The following is a 22,053-nucleotide window of genomic DNA, read 5'->3' on the forward strand; positions in this document are numbered from 1 at the left end:
GGTGGCTGGGTGATAGACACTGGGGAGGGTATGTGCTATGGTGAGTGCTGTGAATTGTGTTAAGACTGATGAATCACAGACCTGTACCTCTGAAACAAATAATACATTATATGTTTAAATTAAAAAAAAAAAAAAGAAGATAGTAGGAAGGGAAAAATGAAGGGGGGGAAATCGGGAGGGGGAGATGAACCATGAGAGACTATGGACTCTGAGAAACAAACTGGGAGTTCTAGAGGGGTGGGGGGATGGGTCAGCCTGGTGATGGGTATTAAAGAGGGCACGTATTGAATGGAGCACTGGGTGTTATACAATATACAGCAAACAATAATGGAACACTACATCAAAAACTAATGATGTCATGTATAGTGACTAACATAATAAAAAAATTTTTAAAAAAAGTTCATTAAAAAAAAGAAGAATAAAAAGAAAAAGAAGAACAAAATCTAAAACCAGCAGAAGGTGGAGCACCTGGGTGGCACAGTTGGTTGGGCATCCAACTCTTGGTTTTGGCTCAGGTGGTGATCTCAGGGTCATGAGATTGAGCCCTGTGTCTGGCTCTGCACTCAGGGAGGAGTCTGCTTGAGACTCTCTCTCCCTCTCCCAAATAAATAAATCTTAAAAAAAAAAACAAACCACAAAAACCCAGCAGAATGAAGGAAATAATAAAAGATCAGAGCAGAAATAAGTGATACAGAAACTAAAAAACATAAAACAAAAAAAACCCAATAGAAATAGGTCAATGAAATGAGGAGCTGGTTCTTTGGGGGGAAGAAAAAATCAATAAAATTGATACACCTCTAGCCAGACTTATCAAGAGAAAGGACCCAAATATATAAAATTACAAATGAAAGAGAAGAAACAGCAACAAACACCACAGAAATACAAACAATTTTAAGAGAATATTATGAAAAATTATATGCCAAATTGGACAACCTAGAAGAAATGGACAAATTCCTAGAAACATATAACCTACCAAAACTGAAACAGGAAGAAATAAAAAATTTGAACAGACTGATAACCAGCAATGAAACTGAATCAGTAATCAAAAAATGAACAAAGAAAAGTCCAGGACAGGGACGCCTGGGTGGCTCAGTCGGTTAAGCGTCTGCCTTCAGCTCAGGTCATGATCCCAGGGTCCTGGGATCGAGTCCCGCATCGGGCTCCCTGCTCCGCGGGGAGCCTGCTTCTCCCTCTGCCTCTGTCTCTCTCTGTGTCTCTCATGAATAAATAAATAAAATCTTTAAAAAAAAAAAGAAAAGTCCAGGACCAGAAGGCTTCACAGGTGAATTCTACCAAACATTTAAAGAAGAGTTCATACATATTCTTCTAAAACTATTCCAAAAACTAGAAAAGGAAAAATTCCAAATTCATTCTATGAGGCCAGCATTACCCTGATACTAAAACCAGATAAAGACCCCACAAAAAAGGAGAACTACAGGTCAATATCTCTTTTGAACATATGTGCAAAAACCTTCAACACAATACTAACAAACTGAATCCAACAATATATTAAAAACATCATTTACCACAACCAAGTGGGATTTATTCCTGGGTTGCAAGGGTGGTTCAATATTCACAAATCAATCAACGTGATACACCACATCAGGAAGAGAAAGAATAAGAACCATAATATCATTTCAGTAGATGCAGAAAAAGCACTTGACAAAGTACAACATCCATTCATGATTAAAAAACAACAACAACAAAACCATCAACAAAGTAGGTTTAGAGGGAATATACCGCAACGTAATAGAGGCCCATTTAGGAAAAACCTACAGCTAACATCATCCTAAATGGGGAAAACCTGAGAGCATTTCCCCTAAGGTCAGAAACAAGGCAAGTGTGTCCACTCTCACCACTTTTATTCAGCAGAGTTCTGGAAGTCCTAGCCACAGCAATCAGACAACAAAAAGAAATAAAAGGCATCTAAATTGGTAAGGAATAAGTAAAATTTTCACTATTTGCAGATGACATGATAGTATAAATAGAAAATCTGAAAGATACCACCAAAAAACTGCTAGAACTGATAAATGAATTCAGTAAAGTTGCAGGATACAAAATCAATGTACAGAAATCTGTTGCATTTCTATACACAATAATGAAGAAGAGAAATTAAGAAAACAATCCCATTTACAATTATACCAAAAATAATAAGGTACCTAGGAATAAACCTAACCAAAAAGGTAAAAGACCTGTACTCTGAAAACTACAAAACACTAATGAAAGAAACTGGGGAGGACACAAATGGAAAGACATTTCATGCTCACGGACTGGAAGAAAAAACACTGTTGAAATGTCTGGACTACCCCAAAGCAATCTACACATTTATTTATTTTTTATTTTTTTTAAAAAGATTTTATTTATTTATTTGAGAGAGAGAGAATGAGAGAGAGAGCACATGAGAGGGGGGAGGGTCAGAGGGAGAAGCAGACTCCCAGCCAAGCGGGGAGCCCGATGCAGGACTTGATCCGGGAACTCCAGGATCATGACTTGAGCCGAAGGCAGTCGCTTAACCAACTGAGCCACCCAGGCACCCTCAATCTACACATTTAATGCAATCCCTATCAAAATACCAACAGCATTTTTCACAGAACCAGAACAAAGAATCCTAAAATTTGTATGGAACTACAAATGACCCCAAACAGCCAAAGCAATCTTGAAAAAGAAAAGCAAAGCTGGAGGCATCACAATTCCAGACTTCAAGTTACATCACAAAGCTGTAGTGATTAAAACAGTATGGTATTGGCACAAAAATAGACACATAGATCAAAAGAATGGAATAGAATCCAGAAATAAACCCACAACTATATGGTCAATTAATCTTTGACAATGCAGGAAAGAATATCCAATGGGAAAAAGTCTCTTGATTTCAACAAATGGTGCCGGGAAAACTGGACAGCCATATGCAAAAGAATAAAACTGGACCACTTACAAACATAAACTCAAAATGGATTAAAGACCTAAATGTGAGACCTGAAACCATGAAAATTCTAGAAGAGAGCACAGGCAGTATCAGCCATAGCAACGTTATTCTAGATATGTCCCCTGAGGCAAGGGAAACAAAAGCAAAAATAAACTATTGGGACTACATCAAAATAAAAGCTTCTGCACAGCAAAGGAAACAAAACTAAAAGGCAACCTACAGAATGGAAGAAGATATTTGTAAATGACATATCCAATAAAGGGTAATATCTAAAATATGTAACTTATAGAACTGAACCCCCCAAAACAATCAAATTTAAAAAATGGGCAGAAGACATAAGCAGACATTTCTTAAAGAAGACACGGCCAACAGACATGTGAAAGATGCTCATTTTCACTTATCAAAACTACGATGAGATACCACTTCACACCTGTCAGAATGGCTTAAATAAAAAACACAAACAGCAGGTATTGGCAAGGATGTGGAGAAAAAGAAACCCTACCCTCTTCCACTGTTGATAGCAATGTAAACTGGTGCAGCCACTGTGGAAGACAGTATGGAGGTTCCTCAAAGAATTAAAAACACAACAACCCTACTATCAAGCAATCTCACTACTGGGTATTTACCCAAAGAATACAAAAAATACTAATTCAAAGAAATACATGCACTCCTATGTTTATCGCAGCATTATTTACAATAGCCAAATTATGGAAACAGCCCAAGGGTCCACTGACAGATGAATAAAGATGTGGTGTGTATACACACACACACACAGAGGAATATTATTCAGCCACAAAAAAGAATGAAATCTTGCCATTTACAATGACATGGATGGAGCTAGAGAGTATTATGCTAAGTTAAATTAGAGAAAAATACGAATGATTTCCCTCATATGTGGAATTTAAGAAAGAAAAAGAGCAAAGGAAGAAAAAAGAGAGAGACAAAGCAAGAGACTCTTAACTTCAGAGTATTGGCAGTTACTAGAAGGGAGGTGGGTGGGAGTGGTGGGCGAAACAGGTGATGGCGATTAAGGAGTGCGCTCATCCTGATGAGCACCAGGTGATTAAAATAAAAACTTAAAAAAAAAAGACCTGATGTTTGTTGCAATGGCAGTTAAAACCACAGGAACTGAGGCATATCTTTAAACTAGGAATACTTAAAAAATGCAAAGGTCATATTTAGTGAGAAGTCAAATTTTATTTATTTTTTTAAAGATTTTACTTATTTATTTGACAGACAGCGAGAGAGGGAACACAAGCAGGGGGAGTGGGAGAGGGAGAAGCAGGCTTCCCGCTGAGCAGGGAGCCCGATGTGGGGCTCGATCCCAGGACCCTGGGATCATGACCTGAGCCGAAGGCAGACGCTTAAGGACTGAGCCACCCAGGCGCCCCGAGAAGTCAAATTTTATTATAGTAAACTCTCATAACATTGCCGATTGTCTTGACATACAATTTTGCTGTGAGAAATGCACTGCTAGAAAGTATACATTCTCTCTCATCCCTACTCAAGATGGGATTTCGCTGTCTTCAATTTCCCAATTGAAGATGTATGGTTTTGGCATCAATTAGCAAGTAAAAAGAAACTCTGAATCCAGTAGATGAAGACAATAAGAAAATCACTAAGTTTAAATCACGCTTTTTATTTTAAGGACACCTACATAGTCCTCTAAAATACAAGATGTTCTATTTGATAATTTGATTTTAGGGAGTAGCTGGAAAATTTTGGTTGTTTTTGGAACCTTGGTATTTCTTACATATACCAAGATAAACTTGAAGGTAATTTCCTTGCGCCTTATCATCAAAGCAAGCTTTGGTGGAGCCTAAAATGGCCGCCAGATAACCTCATGAAGTATAACTCGACTCAACTCATTTCTATGCCCCAAAACTTCAAATTTTCCTCTCTTCATAATTTATGCATAAGCTTCTCATTTGAAAGTCAAAGAACGTCAAATCATAGCTTCATCCTACATACGTTTATTGTGCTTCAATAAAACAGAATTATTAGCAGTTTCCTGAACATTTTCTGAACTTCTCCAGCTCTTAGAGCTTTATTTGATGGACTTTCTCATCCTAGAATACCATTTCCCTCCCTGTCAGAATTCTATCTATCCTCTTGAGTTTATCTCAAATTCTACTTTCCCTACAAAAGCTTTCCTGGGCCACTTACATAAGCCCATTGTATACTTAATATCTGTGTACAGAAGTTCAATAAACATCCAGTGAATTTACTGGAACTGCATTTTAGGAGACTATGACAATAATGCAATTAGGGAGGTATAAGTGGTCAACTGGCTTAACAACTTTTTCCCTATCAAGTAAAATGGAGGCCTTTCCCCTTCCTTTCAGCACCTGTTATCTGACCTACATGTTAATGCTGCTTTAACACTGGGCAATAAGGCTGGCACTCACCAATTTTAACAAGTTCACTTGTGGAGGCAGATTATCTTTCCTGGCAGCCACAGGCAATACCAGCAACTCAGCCTGCCAGGCAAACGTGCCACCATCATGGCTGTGCTGCAGTGGAGACCACTGCCACTCCCTCCCCCAAACCCCAACAGGTTAAGAAAATTGGCAAAAAGAAGATGGTGCAGACATAATGGCAGAAATACAGCAGGCGCATCCCTACTGGGGGTGTGGGATGGGAGCAGCAAGCAGTGGTTGGTTAGGCACTAGCTGGCAAGCTAGCCTGAGCTATCAGCATACCTGAAGTTGTAGAGATGTATGATAGACAGAAATATGCAGAAAGAGAAATATGATGACATTGAGCTCTACTTCTGAAGTTCATGCTATAAGACAGTATTTTAAGTAAAACTTTATTAAAATCAAGGTCCTCTAAATAATTCTAAAATAAACCCCCTAAACATGAAAAAACCCAGTATGCTATGTTTCATTTAAACTAAATTTAAGAAAAAGTACATTGCTACTATTCAAAATTTGATGTTCTGTTAAACTAAACTGTATGGATTTTGATTAACAGTATTGTCTTTTTGAAAATTAAACATACCTTTAGGGACCGAACTGAATCATCAGCCAGACCAATCACATTAACGTAAAGTAGATTGCTGTGCTTCAGGAATAGAACGCAGTGATCCTTAAACATGTCCAAGTCTACAACTTTGGTATTTCTCTTCATTGTGAAAAATAAATCCCAGTTCATAATAGCAGGGGTATCAGCTGCTGTTCTCATGAGCTGTGTGGAACAAAGTCAGAAGAGAGCTAGGTAACAAAACATGCTAACTTTCTAGCATCCAGAAAACTAGACCATATTAATCTTCACTGTTTTATGAAGAGCCAAAGGAATGAGCTTGCAGCGGGGCTGCAGTGTGACCATCATCATATGAAGGAGCCCAGGCTAGCCTGCCCTGTGGTGAGACAGCATGGCCTAGTGCTTACCTTACAACAAACCAATGAATGTTTGAATGAAGGCATTTGAGAAACAGCTAATTGGGGATGCACTGGGAAGCCCAGCTGGGACCAGCAGAACTGCCTAGCTGAGATCAATCCAAATTGCTAACTTATAAAATGAGTTTATAAAAGTTTATTCTTTCAAATCATTAAATTTGGCTTTGATAACTGGTAAGATCAGGATAAAGTATGTTTCATTTACTAACCTTTTTAGGCACAATTACAATATGTACAGGCATTATATCTAAGGGAAGAGAAATGGGATTGGTTATCATTAGGAAGGTAGCATCAATTTCTACACGTAACCAAAAGCCTACAAAACAGTTAACTCCTAGAGCAAGAAATGTTGTTGATGGAAGTGTGACACTTTTTAACAGTTGGTACACAGAGAATCCAGGATTACCTTGAATTCTGTAGGCTCGCCAACATTAGTGAGAATGTATAATTCATCATCTCTGTGTTCAACATAGTAAAGGACTCCATGTATTCTCTTCTGGATAAGTACTGGTGGATCCCAAGGGCTTAGGCCATCTATCAACCATACTTCAGAAGTAGTCTTGTTCATAATATTTATGGTGAGGAAACGACTGTCTTTTGTAAGATACAGGAAAACAAAATAGCTGCATGCGCACGCACGCACATAGAGAGAGAAGAAAATCCAGTAAATTTCAAAGGCATGCTACCTTAAAGACAGTATCTCACTGCCTGCTGTACATATGTTGCTTTATAATGCAGACAGAAAATAAAAACTCCTTAGTGAATACTGCTTATTTAAAAGACTGGCTATTATTTTTCTCATTTCCCGCACAAAGATATTAAAAATCATTTTTCTCTTAACATTTTATTATGAACATTTTTCAAACCTACAGAAAAGTTGAAAATGTCAGGTGAATACCCATATACCCACCACTGAGATTCAATTATTACCAACATTTTGTTATATTTCCTTAATCACATTATCTGTGGATCTATCAATCCATCTTTTTCTGAATGCATTTTAATGTAAACTATAGACATCATCTAACTCCCAATCACATTAATAGATTATAGGACTTTTTGCTGGGAGAGGAAATAAACTTCCTAGAGGAGATATGTAATTATAGGGAAGGAGAGAGACAGAGTTTACTTTGTTCTTCCTCTGCATGCATGTTGGCTTTTTTACAACAAAACAAAATAGAAATAACAAAAACAGAAATAGGAAGAAAAACCTTTACAATCTCAACACTTTTAAAAAATTAATATAACTATTTTAATTTTTTCTATTTTTCTTTCCCAAGTTTATTTGTATTTCATGCATTTCTGTTTTTAAATTAATTTTTTAAACTATTAAAGTACAGCTGATATATAATGTTCTATAAGTTCAGGTATACAATACAGTGATTAGACAACTCTATACATTACTCAATGTTCATCACATGTGTTTACCATTTCTTACCATACAACATGATTACAGTATTATTGAGTATATTCCTTATACTGTACTTTTCATCTCCATGACTTATTTTACTCATGCATGTCTTTAAACTGAAGTAAAATATAAATGCAATTCTGTATTCTGCATTTGTGACTTCACAGTATCAGCATCTCTGCCCAAATTAATTAGTTTTTATGATCATTATTTTTAATGGCTACCTAATATCCTATCAGGTTGCATTATAATTCTTTTTTTTTTTTTAAAGATTTTATTTATTTATTTGAGAGAGGGAGAATGAGAGAGCACATGAGAGGGGGGAGGGTCAGAGGGAGAAGCAGGCTCCCCGCTGAGCAGGGAGCCTGATGCGGGACTCGATCCCGGGACTCCAGGATCATGACCTGAGCCGAAGGCAGTCGCCCAACCAACTGAGCCACCCAGGCGCCCACATTATAATTCTTAAAACTCTAGATTTTAATGTTTCATTGTAATAAAGAATATAACCAGAGAATATATTCATAAAGACAGTTCTTCCTCGTGATCTTCAGTTATTTCCCTACACAAATTCTTAGGAATGGAAATACTGATTTAATGATAAACAGTATTTTTAATGATTCTTGATATATATAATCAGATAATATCCCAAGAACCTTATATTAATTCACTGGATGGGTTTAAATGTTACGTTTACATATTTCCTTATTATAAAAGTAATCCATACTGAAAATACAAAGAAGGATGATAACCCTGGATCTCACCACACAGAGATAAGCATGGCTAATATTTTGGTTAAGATTCCTACTGTACTGGACATTACCATGTTTGTCATTTTATTTCTTCTGTGACATCTTTTTTTTTTTTTTAAAGATTTTATTTATTTGACAGAGAGAGACACAGCAAGAGCAGGAACACAAGCAAGGGGAGTGGGAGAGGGAGAAGCAGGCTTCCCGCGGAGCAGGGAACCTGATGGGCTCGATCCCAGGACCCTGAGAGCATGACCTGAGCCGGAGGCAGATGCTTAATGACTGAGCCACCCAGGCGCCCCTATTCCATGACATGTCTTTGTCCATTTTAAACTTGGGACGTAGTTAAGATTATTATTATTTTTTTAAAGATTTTATTTATTTGACAGAGAGAGACACAGCGAGAGAGGGAACACAAGCAGGGGAAGTGGGAGAGGGAGAAGCAGGCTTCCTGCGGAGCAGAGAGCCCGATGCGGGGCTCAATCCCAGGACTCTGGGACCACGACCTGAGCCAAAGGCAGACGCCTAACAACTGAGCCACCCAGGTGCCCCCGTAGTTAAATTTATTAGTTAAAATTATTAGCCTATAAACATCTCCTCCTAAATTAAGGATATTAACTTGTCCTTTTGCTGAAAATCTCACAACCTGAGCTGAAATCAAGAGTGATACACTCAATTGACTGAGCCACCCAGGTTCCCACAGCATTAAAAAATAATACCCATTCAGGGGCACCTGGATGGCTTGATTGGTTAAGTGTCTGACTCTTCATTTCCACTCAGGTCACTACCTCAAGTTCCTGGGATCGAGCCCTGTGGGGCTCTGCACTCAGTGCAGAGTCTGCTTCTCTCCCTCTCCCATGGCCCCTCCCCACACCTGTGCACCTGCGCATTCTCTCTCAGAAATAAATAAATCTTTAAAAAATAATACCCATTCATTTTTCATTAATCTGTGATGCCTCTTTTATCATTTAAGCTTTATTTATTTATTTATTTTTAAAAGATTTTATTTATTTTTTAACAGAGAGAGACAGCGAGAGAGGGAACACAAGCAGGGAGAGTGGGAAAGGGAGAAGCAGGCTTCCCGCCGAGCAGGGAGCCCGATGTGGGACTCGATCCCAGGACCCTGGGATCATGACCTGAGCCACCCAGGCGCCCTATCATTTAAGTTTTAGAGTTATCTATTCTGGTCTCTATTATTTGTCTGTCAATTTGTATTAACTATTGTAGATTCATGTGTTTTAATACATGGTATGGTTTTAGGTCAAGTCCCTTACTCCTGTTTGCTCTTTATAACACTATCTTTGCTATTTTCAATACTTTTTATCTATTTATTTTTGTTTGATGATGACACAGGTAATTAAAAGATAAGTTACTTGGTCAATTACTTGGCAGATATGTGGTTATAGGAAATGTCAAAATACAACTGGCTTTACAGGACAAATTTTCTTAGAAAGAGGAGACAGGTAAAGGTAACCACAAAGCATAAGCCTACAGAAAACATACAAAAGACAAAGAAAACAGCACTATGGAAAAATCCTAAGCACAAAGGAAGATAGCAAGAGAGTAAGAAAGGAACACGGGAACTACAAAATAACTAAAAACCATTAATAAGATGGCATTAGTGAGTTCTTACCCATAATTACTCCAAATGTAAATGGATTAAATTCCCAATCAAATGGCAGAGTGGCTGAATGGACAGACAACAAGGCCCAACTATATGCTACCTCTAAGACACTCACTTCAGCTTCAAGGACACACACAGGCTCAAGATGAGGGGACGTAAAAAGAAATTTCATGCAAGTGGAAACCAACAGAGAACAGGAGTAGCTATACTAATATAAGTGAAAATACACTTTAACTGAAAAGCTGTAACAGGAGATAAAGAAGGCCATTATATAATGATAAAGAAGTCAGTTCATCAAGAGGATATAACAGTTGTAAATACATCAACATGCCTTGGAGATATGGGTAGGTTAAGAACCACTGCCAAAAGTGAGTCAAATGAATTTTTTGGTTTCCTAGTGCAAATAAAAGTTATGTTTACACTATACTGTAAACTGTTAAGTATGCAACAGTATTATGTCTAGAAACACAATGTATATATATTAATAAAATATTTATTGCTAAAAAATGATAATCATTATCTAAACTTTCAGGGAGTGGTAATCACTGATCACAGATCGCCATAAACAAATAATAATGAAAAAGTCTGAAATATTGTGATAACTACCAAAAAGTGACAGACACATGAAGTGAGCAAGTGCTGTTGAAAAAATGGTACCAACAGACTTGCTCAACACAGGATTGCCACAAAAAACGCAGTTTGTGAAACGCAATAAAACAAGGTATGCCTATATGCACTTGACATCAGAGGACCTAAATGGATTAAGCAAATACCAATAGATCTGAAGGGAAAAATAGACAACAATACAATAATAGTAGGGGAGTTTAATACCCCACTTTCAACAATGGAGAGATCATCCAGGCAGAAAATCAGTAAGAAAATGTTGGACTTGGACTACATATACTTTAGACAAAGTGGTTGTAACAGACATATATTGACCATTCAACCAGCAGCTGAATACATTCTTCTCAAATGCACAAGGAATATTCTCCAGGATAGATCATGTTAGGTCACAAAACAAGTATTAGCAAATTAAAGAAGACTGAAACCATACCAAGTATCTTTTCCAACCACAACAGTAATCAATTAAAGGAAAACTGGAAAATTCACAAATATATGGAAATTAAACAGTACGCCACTAAATAAGCAATGGGTCAAAGTAATAAAAACTGAAATAAAAAATATCTTGAAACAAATGAAAACAGAAATACAACATACCAAAACTTATAGGATACAGCAAAAGTACTTCTAAGAGGGAAGTTTGTGATAAATGCCTACATTAAGAAATACCTTGGGGTGCCTGGGTGGTGCAGTGGGTTAAGCCTCTGACTTTTGGTTTCAGCTCAGGTCGTGATCTCAGGATTCTGAGATTGAGACCTGTGCTCAGCATGGAGTCTGCTTAAGTTCCTCTCTCCCTCTGCCCTTCCCCACCACACTCTTTCTCTCTCAAATACATAAATAAATCTTAAAAAAAAAAAAAAAATTTTTTTTTTTTTTTCACTTAGGGGTGCCTGGCTGGCCTGGTTGGTAGTATGCAATTCTTGATCTCAGGGTAGTGAGTTCAAGCCTCACCTTGGGTATGGAGGCTACTCTAAAAAAAAAAAAGAAAAGAAAAGAAAAAAAAAAGCTATCTCAAATAAATGACCTAACATCATGCCACCAGAAATTAGAAAAAGAAACATAATAAAAGTTAAAAAAAAAAAAGAAATTAGAAAAAGAAAAAAAAATAAGCCCAATGTTAGCAGAAGAAAGGAAACTGTAACAAAGATCAGAGAAGAGATAAATTAAAGAGACTGGAAAAACAACAGAAAAGATCAACAAAACTAAGAGCTGCTTTCTGAAAAGATAAAACTGACAAACTTTTAGCTACACTAAGATAAAAAGACTCAAAATCAGAAAAGAGGACACATTACAACTGATACTATGGAAATAAAAAGGAGTATGAGACTACCATGAACAATTAATTATATGCCAACAAATTAAATAACCTAGAAAAAAATGAATAAATTCCTAGAAACATACAACATACCAAAACTAAATCACGAAGAAATAGAAAATCTGAACAGACCAATAAAGAGTAAGGAGGCTGAATTGGTAATCAAAAATTTCCCAGCAAAGAAAAGCCCGGAACCAGATGGACTCACTGGTGAAATCTACCAAACATTTAAAGAATTAGCACCAATCCTTCTCAAATCTTCCAAAAAAAATTGAAGAGAAGGAAACACTTCCAAACTCATTTTATCAGGCCAGTATTCCGCAGTACAAAAGCCAGACAAGGACACTTAAGAAAACTATCCAATATCCCTGGTGAATATAGATACAAAAATACTCAACAAAATGCTAGCAAACCTAATTCAATAGCATGCTGAAAAGATTATTCATCATGCTAAAGTAAGATTAATCCTTGAGATATAACAATGGTTCAACATATGCAAATCAATGAATGTGACACATTAACAGAATGAAAGATAAAAATCACATGATCTCAATAAATACAGAAAAAACATTTGACAAAATTCAAAATCCATTCATGATACAGATTCTCTCAACAATTGGATATGGAATGACTAATACTCAACATTATAAAGGCCATATATGACAAGTCCAGAGCTAACATCATATTCAATGGTAAAAAGCTGAAAAGTTTTCCTCTAAGATAGTAACAACACAAGGATGACCACTCTTAACTACTTCTAATGAACACAGTACTGGAAGTCTTAGCCAGAACAATCAAGTAAGAAAAAGAAATAAAAAGCATCCAAATCAGAAAGGATTTGCAGGTGATATGATTTTATATACAAAAAACCTTAAATATTCCACTGTAGAACTAATACATGAATTCAGTTCAGGATGTAAAATCAACATCCAGAAATCAGTCGTGTTTTGATACACTAACAATGAAATATCTGAAAAAGAAACACACAAAACAACACCATTTAAAACAGCATCAAAACCAAATACTTAGTAAAAAATTTAACCAAGGAAGGAAAATACCTATACATTGAAAACTTAAAACTTTGATGAAAGAAAATAAAGAGGACACAAATAAATGGAAAGATATGCCACATTCATGATTTGGAAAAATGAGTATCATTAAAATGTCCACACTACCCAAAGCCATCTATACATTGAAAGCAATCCCTATCAAAATTCCAATGGCATTTTTTACAGAAAGAGAAAAAAAAATCCCAAAATTTGTATAGAACCACAAAAGATCTCAAACAGCCAAAGCAACCCTGAGAGAGAAGTAAAAGGCATCACACTTTCTGATCTCAAACTATATTACGAAGCTATAATAATCTGAACAATATTGTACTGACATAAAAACACACCGGGGGGGGTGCCTGGGTGGCTCAGTTGGTTGAACGTCTGACTCTTGGTTTCAGTTCAGGTCATAATCTCAAGGTCATAGGCTGGGTCCCATGTCAGGCTTTGTGCTTGGTGGGGAGTCTGCCTGAGATTCTCTTCTCGCCCTCTGCCCCCCTCCCTCCCACTCATGCTCTCTGTCAAATAAATAAATGTTAAAAAAAATAGACACTTGGACCTACTTGAAACAGAACTGAGAGCACAGAAACAAACCCTTGAATATATGCTCAACTAATATTGGATAAGGGAGCCAAGAATACTCAAAAGGGAACAGAAAATTTCTTCAATATATTGTGTGGGAAAACTGGATAATCACATGCTCTTGAAATTGCTACGCTAATAAAATTGGACCCCTATCTTTACTCACAAAAATTAACTTGAAATGGATTAAAGACTTTATTTTATTTGTTTATTTGACAGAGAGAGACACAGCGAGAGAGGGAACACAAGCAGGGGGAGTGGGAGAGGGAGAAGCAGGCTTCCTGCCGAGCAGGGAGCCCGATGCAGGGCTTGATCCCAGGACCCTGGGATCATGACCTGAGCTGAAGGCAGAGCCTTGACTGAGCCACCCAGGCGCCCCGGATTAAAGACTTTAAACATAAGACCTGAAAATATGAAACTCCTAGAGGAAAACATAGGGAAAAAGTTCCTTGAGATAGATGTCTTGGCAATGATTTTTTTTATGACACCAGAAGTAGAAACAAATAGGTAAGTGGGACTACATCAAACTAAAAAGTTTCTACATAGCAAAAGAAACAATCAACAAAGTAAAAAGGCAGCCTATGAAGTGGGATAAAGTATTTGCAAAGCATATATATATTTGATAAAGGGTTAACATCCAAAATATATAAGGAACTCCTATAACTCAAAAGCAAAAAAAAAAAAAATCTGATTTAAAAATGGGCAGGAGACCTGAACATTTTTCCAAAGACATACAAATGACCAACAGATACATGAAAAGATGCTCAACATCACTAATCATCAGGGAAATGCAAATCAAAATCACAATATCACTTCATATATGTTAGAATTATCAAAAAGACAAGTGGTTAAGTGGTAACTGATGTTGTGAGGATGTGGAGAAAAGGAAACCCTTGTGTACTGTTGGTGAGAATGCAAATTGATACAGCTATCATGGAAAAAAAAAAGGAAAGTTCCCCAAAAAATTAAAAAGGAGAGGCACCTGTATGGCTCAGTTGGTTAGGCATCTGACTCTTGGTTTCGGCTTAGGTTATGATCTTGGGGTCATGGGATCGAGTCCCATGTTGGGCTCTGTGCTCAGCGGGAATCTGCTTGGGATTCTCTCCCTCTCTGCTCCTCATCCCACTCTCATGCAAATTCTCTCTTAAGTAAATACAATCTTAAAAACATTAAAGAAGGAACTACCAAACTACCACATGATTCAACAAACCCACTTCTGGGTACTATCTAAAGGAAATGGAGTCTGGGTCACAAAGAGATATCTACACTCCCAAGTTTACTGTAGTATTAACAATAGCCAAGATATGGAAACAACCTAAGTGTCCACTGATGGATGAATAAAGAATACACACACACACACTGTGTAAGTATTATTCAGCCATGACAAAAGGGAAATCCTGCCATTTGCAGCAACATGGATTGGCCTTGAGGGCATTATGCTAATAAGTCAGACAGAAAAAGACAAATATCCTATGACATCACATATATGTGGAATCTACAAAAGCCAAACTCAGAGAAACAGAGCAGTACAATGGTGGCCAGGAGCTGAGAGCTAGGTGAAATGGGGAGATAATGGAGAAAGGGTACATGCCTTCAGTTATTTATCTATTTGAGAAGGAGGGAGGAGGGATAGGGCCAGAGGGAGAGGGAGAGAATCTTAGGCAGGCTCCATGCCTAGCGCAGAGCCCAGCACGGAGCCCAACGCGGGGCTTGATCTCACAACCCAGAGATCATGACCTGAGCAGAAACCAACAGCTGGATGCTTAACGGACTAAGCCACCCAGGCATCCCCATATCTTTAGTTATATAAGATGAATAAGCTCTGGGGACCAAGGTCCAGCATGGTGACTACAGAGTTAGCAATACAGTATTACATACTCGAAAGTAGCCAAGACAAGATTTTAAATGTTCCCACCATACATTAAAAAAGTGGTAATTTGTGAGGTGATTGAGATATTAACTACCTCTCTTGTGTTAATCATTTTGTAATAGGTATAATGTATCAAATCACCACATATACTTTAAACTTGTTACATATATTTATTATCTCAAAAAAGCTGAAAAAAAAAGTAAATCTTAAAAAAGGCATGTGTACATTAACAAAAAATGTTTCAGGATACCAAAGTACTTTCAATTCAAAAAGAAAGAAGATAGGAAATGTAAAGAACTAAGGTCAATCCATTTTCCCATTTATTTCTATTGATATTTATTTTTAAACTTAAAATGTATTTTACCTCTGATTATGAAAATTATGCTTACTATGAAAAATAAGTTGACATACTACATATTCATTTTTTTCACCTACCACAATAATGCATTTTTCTATTAGTTTTATGATTTAGTAGCAACATATACTTTTTTTTTTTGAGTACAGGTGATGCACAATGTACATTAGTTTCAGGTGTACAACATAGTGATTTGACAAGTTTGTATGTTACGCTACGCTTACCACAAGGCAACATTTACTTTAAATCCTGCTATATACTGCTAAGAATTCAAAAAAAAAAAAAACAAAACCAAAAAGACCCTCACAGTCATCACTGGACTAGGGTTTTAGCTTGAAAGAGAGAAATTGACTGAAGTGCACCATTTACTCAATTAATAGGCTAGATCAATGACAATTAATACAGGCCTGGTACCCTAGTTAACAATAAAGACATGAAAGTGATTAAGTCTCTGCTCATAATCTAGCAGTTCTACGTTGTCTTATGAATTTACATGTAGGGACCATGCTGTAATGCACAAAATCAATTTCAATTTTAATAAGCAAACATGTCTTTTTATTAATTACACTGGTTGCAACCATTATGCCTACATGGGTAGCAAACTCTAATTTTCCCATTCTGCAGTATTATTGGATATGTGAGGAGTTTGAAATGATTTGCAATGATTTTTTTTTTTTTAAAGATTTTATTTATTTATTTGACAGAGAGAGACACAGCGAGAGAGGGAACACAAGCAGGGGGAGGGGGAGAGGGAGAAGCAGGCTCCCCGCAGAGCAGGGAGCCCGACGTGGGACTCGATCCCGGGACTCCAGGATCATGACCTGAGCCGAAGGCAGTCGCTTAACCGACTGAGCCACCCAGGCGCCCGATTTGCAACGATTTTTAATTTGCATAAATATATTTAAAGATAGGAATACTCAAAAGTATGAAAGAAACGTAGAAACACAAAATAAATTCAGCAAGACTTTTGGAATCTTTTAGATAATGTGAGTGTCATTATCTAAATTCTAAAGCATTACCTAGGTAAAGCATTACCAAGGACACAGAAACTGAACAAGAAATGGCTTGTCCAAGATCAAACAATCTGTAGAAGAAATAAGACTAGAACCCTCTGCCACATAGAGGAAAAGGGGCCATTTCAGGCTAATTCCATTTCTCACACAAGAATTCAGGTTCTACTGAAAAGGAAGAGCAGAATCAAGTGCTAAAAGATGCAAGTGTCTGTTTTCTAATCAACTGTATGATTTCATGTAAATCTTTAACTGTCTCTAGATTTCAAAAGACTGATTGCTAAAAGAAGTCAATGGTCTACCTCTAAAATTCCTTTTACTTGAAATTTCTAAGATGTTAAGTGTTTGGTGCAGCTTAATATACTCAAGGTTACCCTGAGTTGTCCTCACTGGGATCTTTGGGGTTTAGACCTCCAGTCTTCAATGACCTGGTCAGTTTCAGTAACCTCCCACGGGCTTTTCTAATTTAGCCCTGTTCTGGCCTCTAGTGATAGAACCAAACTGTAAATCATATAGTGAATAATATTTGTACCAGTAATGGTTTTTGATGGTGGGGAGGGAGGTGGTGTTTTTCAGTGACTTAAAAGGCAGGTCTCCTAATTCTGTTCAGATCTTTCCCTTTAGAATCTTTATAATTCTGCTCTCCCTAGAATGTGTGAATTAAATGGCCCTGGAAATATGTGAAAATGGATGAATATATATTTAAAACGTATCAATCTTTAAGAATAGTGGAGAGGCATTTTCCTTGAACATGATTTTTAGAGGCATTCTAGTATCAAAACAAAAAGCTACCTTTTGAGATATTGAACAACCAAATTTACTCAAACACTGGAAGCAAAGCAGATGAAGAACCTGGCTCGTAAGGGTTCTTTTTACGCACATTTATCACAATACCTTTTTAAAAATCAGGTACCCCAAACTGGGCCACCAGAGGCAGGTAAATGGAAATTACACACTTTGGTGAACTTTACTTATGAGAACAGAAAACTAAACCCTGAGGATCAAAGCAAACACAGTAAAGAAGCAGCTCTGTGTTTTAGAAGTTCTCTGAAGACCTTTACTCCATTTTCTCTTTAGGTATACTACTCTTCCCTTTGGTCCTCCCCTCTGGATTTGGGGATTATAAAGTGTTAAGAATTTACAAATTAGTTTGTTGTAGATCAGGGTTCTGAATGTCAAATGAGGCTTAACCATAACTGGTTAGTTCCTTATGGAGCAGGAAAGCATGTACAAGCCAAAGAGGTTCCACTTAATCCTGGAAATTAGGATGGTACCAATATATGGCAAACAAGTATCTTATTCAAGGGTATAGCTTACTGTGTTAATTTTGAGCTTCATTCACAAGATGGCAAATGGTTTGTAATCATAAGTTATTGATAGAACATAATAAATTACTAGCTTCAGTTATCATCTCCCCAAAAGATGTCCTTGACGAATGACACATAAAATAGAATCGTATGAATAAATAGTTCTAATAATTTCTCACCAAAAAAATCATCATGGGAGGGGGAAGGCAATGACAGCATTACTAGACCAAGAATGTTAGTTCTATGGGCTGGAATAATGGAATTTCTCTAGACCTCAAATTCTCAATATAAACTGGGGGCTGTATAAGATTTTCATTAAGATCCTTATCAGTTCTGAAATTTCATGAAATGGTGGGTTAATTTTCTTGTTTTGAGTATCAACTTCACTGACATGGATGCCTTTTTTTTTTCTTGTAAAATCTGTTCAGACATTGTCCAAGCTATACTGTTAAATGATATATAAAGTGATAGGACCCTAGTCTTAAGGAGAAATTTGTTTCTCATAAATCATTTGGAAAGTATATCTGGGTAAGAGTCAAGGGATTTTGCCAGATAAACTTACTGCCATTTCCTCCCAAGCCTGCTAAGTGGTAATATGAGGCATGAGTCCTAGATTATAAGGAAGTAAAGAGAATTACCTTTAAGGAGGAATTACCAAAATACTGGGGAGAACAACATTTAAAGATCAGTGGACATCATGGCTCAAAGTAAAACAATTTAAAAGGCAGATAATTTATCTGAAATGAGTAGTGAATTCTGAGCCACTGACACCATGGTATTCTAGTAATGGCTTATAAAAGATTTAAAAAATATAGTATAACAACCCTATTAAAGATTTAATTAACTCTTTTCATGTATCACAGTCCCCAGAGAATGTTAGCAACTTAGTATTTGCAGTCTAATGGTGTATTTGTGTTCACTGTGGAGTCTGAATATAACTAGATTCCAATTTTAAATCCAAACTAATAAAAGAATGATTATGCTCATTTTAGCCTATTATTACACCTGGTTCTAGCTGAAATCAACATTTTATGTCAATCAAGAACAGCACTTTAGATAACTGGAGAAAAAAATTTAATTGCATTATTCTAGTACCTTGGGTCCTTTTCTGTGTAAAAACGTTCATTACGTTTGTTATCACCAAAAGTTGCTCGATACACATCATGACAGCGAAGGTTCCTCTGGAAAGTGTAGAATAAGACATCTTCCTCTTCTTCATCCTTTACCCATTCTGAAATAAAATAATTAAAGAATTATACATTACATATTATTTACAATTGAAAAAAAGGGCACAGGGCATTCAAATTTTGAGTGCCACAAAAAAAAAAAGAGATTTACAAGTTCATCCCTGAAAATGTAAAATTGAACACAGGTTTGACTGGAGCTAACCAATGTTATACAGAAGTCAGAGAGCTTTCTGGAGAATAAAATATTACTATATCAATTCCAAAGTTTCAAGTAGTTCTCAGTCTCAGGTTTCTAAATAAGAGTTGAATGTTTAGTATCTCAGTGTCACATGCTTACAGGAGATAAGTTATGTTTACATCTACAATCTCTAACTTTGAGTCTAAAGAAACACTGGATCACATTCTCTCATGCCTATCTCTTTTCTGTCTACCCTCAAACCACAGAATATCTCAAACTACCAAATGCATTTTAATGCTGGAGTTTGCTTGATCTTACCAGAAGCTGTCAATGAAGTTTTCACACGATCACACCATGACTGCCACCTGGCTGACAGTGACTGTAACACATCATTGTATAATAGCATCTTGATTTTAGAGAGGTTAAAATGTACAAAATGTATGTCTCAGGGGGCGCCTGGGTGGCTCAGTCGGTGAACATCCGACTCTTGATTTTGGCACAGGTCATGAGCTTGAGTCTCATGTGGTGCTCTGCCCTGCGCATGGAGCCTGCTTAAGATTTTCCTTCCCTCTCTCTCTGCCCATCCCCCCCAAAGTAGGTCTCAGAATAAATTAGACTATAATTTCAACTGCAAAAGCATTTAGTTATTAAACAATGGGGAAAATTATGGCAGAAAATGAAAAGGGAAGATAAACTATGAATATATGTACCACTCAATGATAAAAGATAAAATTTAAAGTTGGTTCTCTTAGTCAAAATATCACAACTTCTGTTGATGATTAAGTTAGTTCAACATGTGCCAAAGTTTGTTGGTAGTGACCCTGGGCAATCTGCTCTCATAGCTTGACAAGATAACATTAAATTAAAAAAAAAAAACAACACCTAAATTTAAAGTTAAGTAACATATTAAGATACAACTTATATGCAAAAATGTATCTGAATGGTAAATTTGCAAAGAATTACTGATCTACTGAAATACACTGTACAGTTTGGATTCTGACTGTAATACTTTAAAAAACATGAACATGAATTTGGATATACACTTAAAGGAAGGTCTCCTGAATAAGAGAGACACAGGAAGCTATGGAGTCCATAGGGATAAATGGATTAGGCATTCACCTTCTCATTCACATTGACAAGTAAAAATGTTTCAAAGATGCGGACAATTCTCACAGTTGCCTGTTTAACACAGAAGACTGTTTTGTTTGGTGGCTTACCAAAACTGGACACGTTTGGGAAAGAGGCTTCCATTACAGGCTGATCACTGAGCTTCACAACTATACAGGTAGATGCTTCAGAATCTTCAGTTCTTATCTTAGCAGCTACATATTTTTCATCGGGAGCAACTCTGATACAATCAATGAAGGGCTGGTCTAATTTAAGTTCCTCCAAATTGAATAAAACTTCGTAATTATCATTATCTGCTGCATAAAGAAAAGTATGAAAGTGTTAACTCCATAAGATGTACTTAAAAAAATCTTTAAACTGTATTTCAGTGCTTTGAATTAGCATCCCCCATCTATGAGAGGCTACATTCGGCTTCCTTCATAGAAAAGACCATGGAGACATTACGGCGTTAACAGAACGTAAATGACATTGAATAATCTATGTAAAAGGCTCAGAGTAGTACTTGGGATATAGGAGATGCTCAAAAAATACTGGATCCCACCTCCATTCTCCCCACCAAAGCTTTTGGGCATAGCTGTTAACTGTATCTTGAGCAAACCCAGATATTAACTAGCATTTTAAAAAAAATATGTAGAAATAATCTGAAAATCTATATATATTTTCTATACCTTTGAGAAATTAATACCGAATTTCCTGTGAAAAAACATGAATTATGAAAAATCAGAGTACGTTAGAAAAAAAAAGGAAAAACTATGGTGTACCTTCTTCGTCTTTGGAACGAACCAAGCAGCAACCTTCTTGATAATAAACGAAACCACCATGCTTAACCTGACCAAAAAAAAAAAAAAAGAAAAGAAAAATGGTTTAATAATAATTTAAACACAATTTAATTAACTGTTTGATGGTCTGACCATTTATTTTTAAGACTTCTTATTTATTCATTTGACAGCTAGAGAGCGTGAGAGCATGAGCAGGGAGGAGGGTCAGAAGGAGAAGCAGACTCCCTGTTGAGCAGGGAGTCCAATGCGGGGCTCGATCCCAGGACCCTGAGATCATAACCTGAGCCAAAGGCAAATGCTTAACTGACTGAGCCACCAGGAGCCCCTGGTCTGACCATTTAAGATGAAAAAAAAAAAAAAGATCTTTTATAAAAAGCAGACCTACGTCTATGAATGAACACAAAAAATTTAAAGTGGATCACTTTTTACAACACAGTAATTAAGGTATGGTTTTCATACATTCACAATCACTGGAGGAGTTTCTAATACATAAATTTAAGAGTCAACAAAGAGAAGGCATAACAAAATCTGTTTTGGCTCTTATGACAGTAACAAACCACTTTAGCT

At 36.7% G+C, this 22,053-nt stretch overlaps 1 protein-coding gene across 6 annotated transcripts in view; it reads right to left on the reverse strand.

Moving 5' to 3' along the window:
- PREPL (prolyl endopeptidase like) overlaps nucleotides 1-22,053 on the reverse strand; it is a 78,948-nt gene that overhangs the window by 42,369 nt on the left and 14,526 nt on the right. For 5 of the 6 annotated variants that reach the window (XR_014149259.1, XM_031017060.2, XM_031017059.2 and 2 more), the window contains 5 exons: nucleotides 21,469-21,535; nucleotides 20,797-21,003; nucleotides 19,310-19,445; nucleotides 6,731-6,947; nucleotides 5,927-6,112 (listed from right to left, as the gene is read on the reverse strand). Coding sequence is in view for 5 of the 6 variants with exons in the window: in XM_031017060.2 (XP_030872920.1) it covers nucleotides 5,927-6,112; nucleotides 6,731-6,947; nucleotides 19,310-19,445; nucleotides 20,797-21,003; nucleotides 21,469-21,535 (813 nt within the window). In the remaining variant the exon portion in view is untranslated. The remainder of the gene's footprint in view (nucleotides 1-5,926; nucleotides 6,113-6,730; nucleotides 6,948-19,309; nucleotides 19,446-20,796; nucleotides 21,004-21,468; nucleotides 21,536-22,053) is intronic. The other variant, XM_031017058.2, reaches the window with a different exon arrangement.

This window comes from Leptonychotes weddellii, chromosome 10 (assembly GCF_054177405.1).
Source record: "Leptonychotes weddellii isolate Sample4059 chromosome 10, ASM5417740v2, whole genome shotgun sequence".
NCBI lineage: Eukaryota > Metazoa > Chordata > Mammalia > Carnivora > Phocidae > Leptonychotes > Leptonychotes weddellii.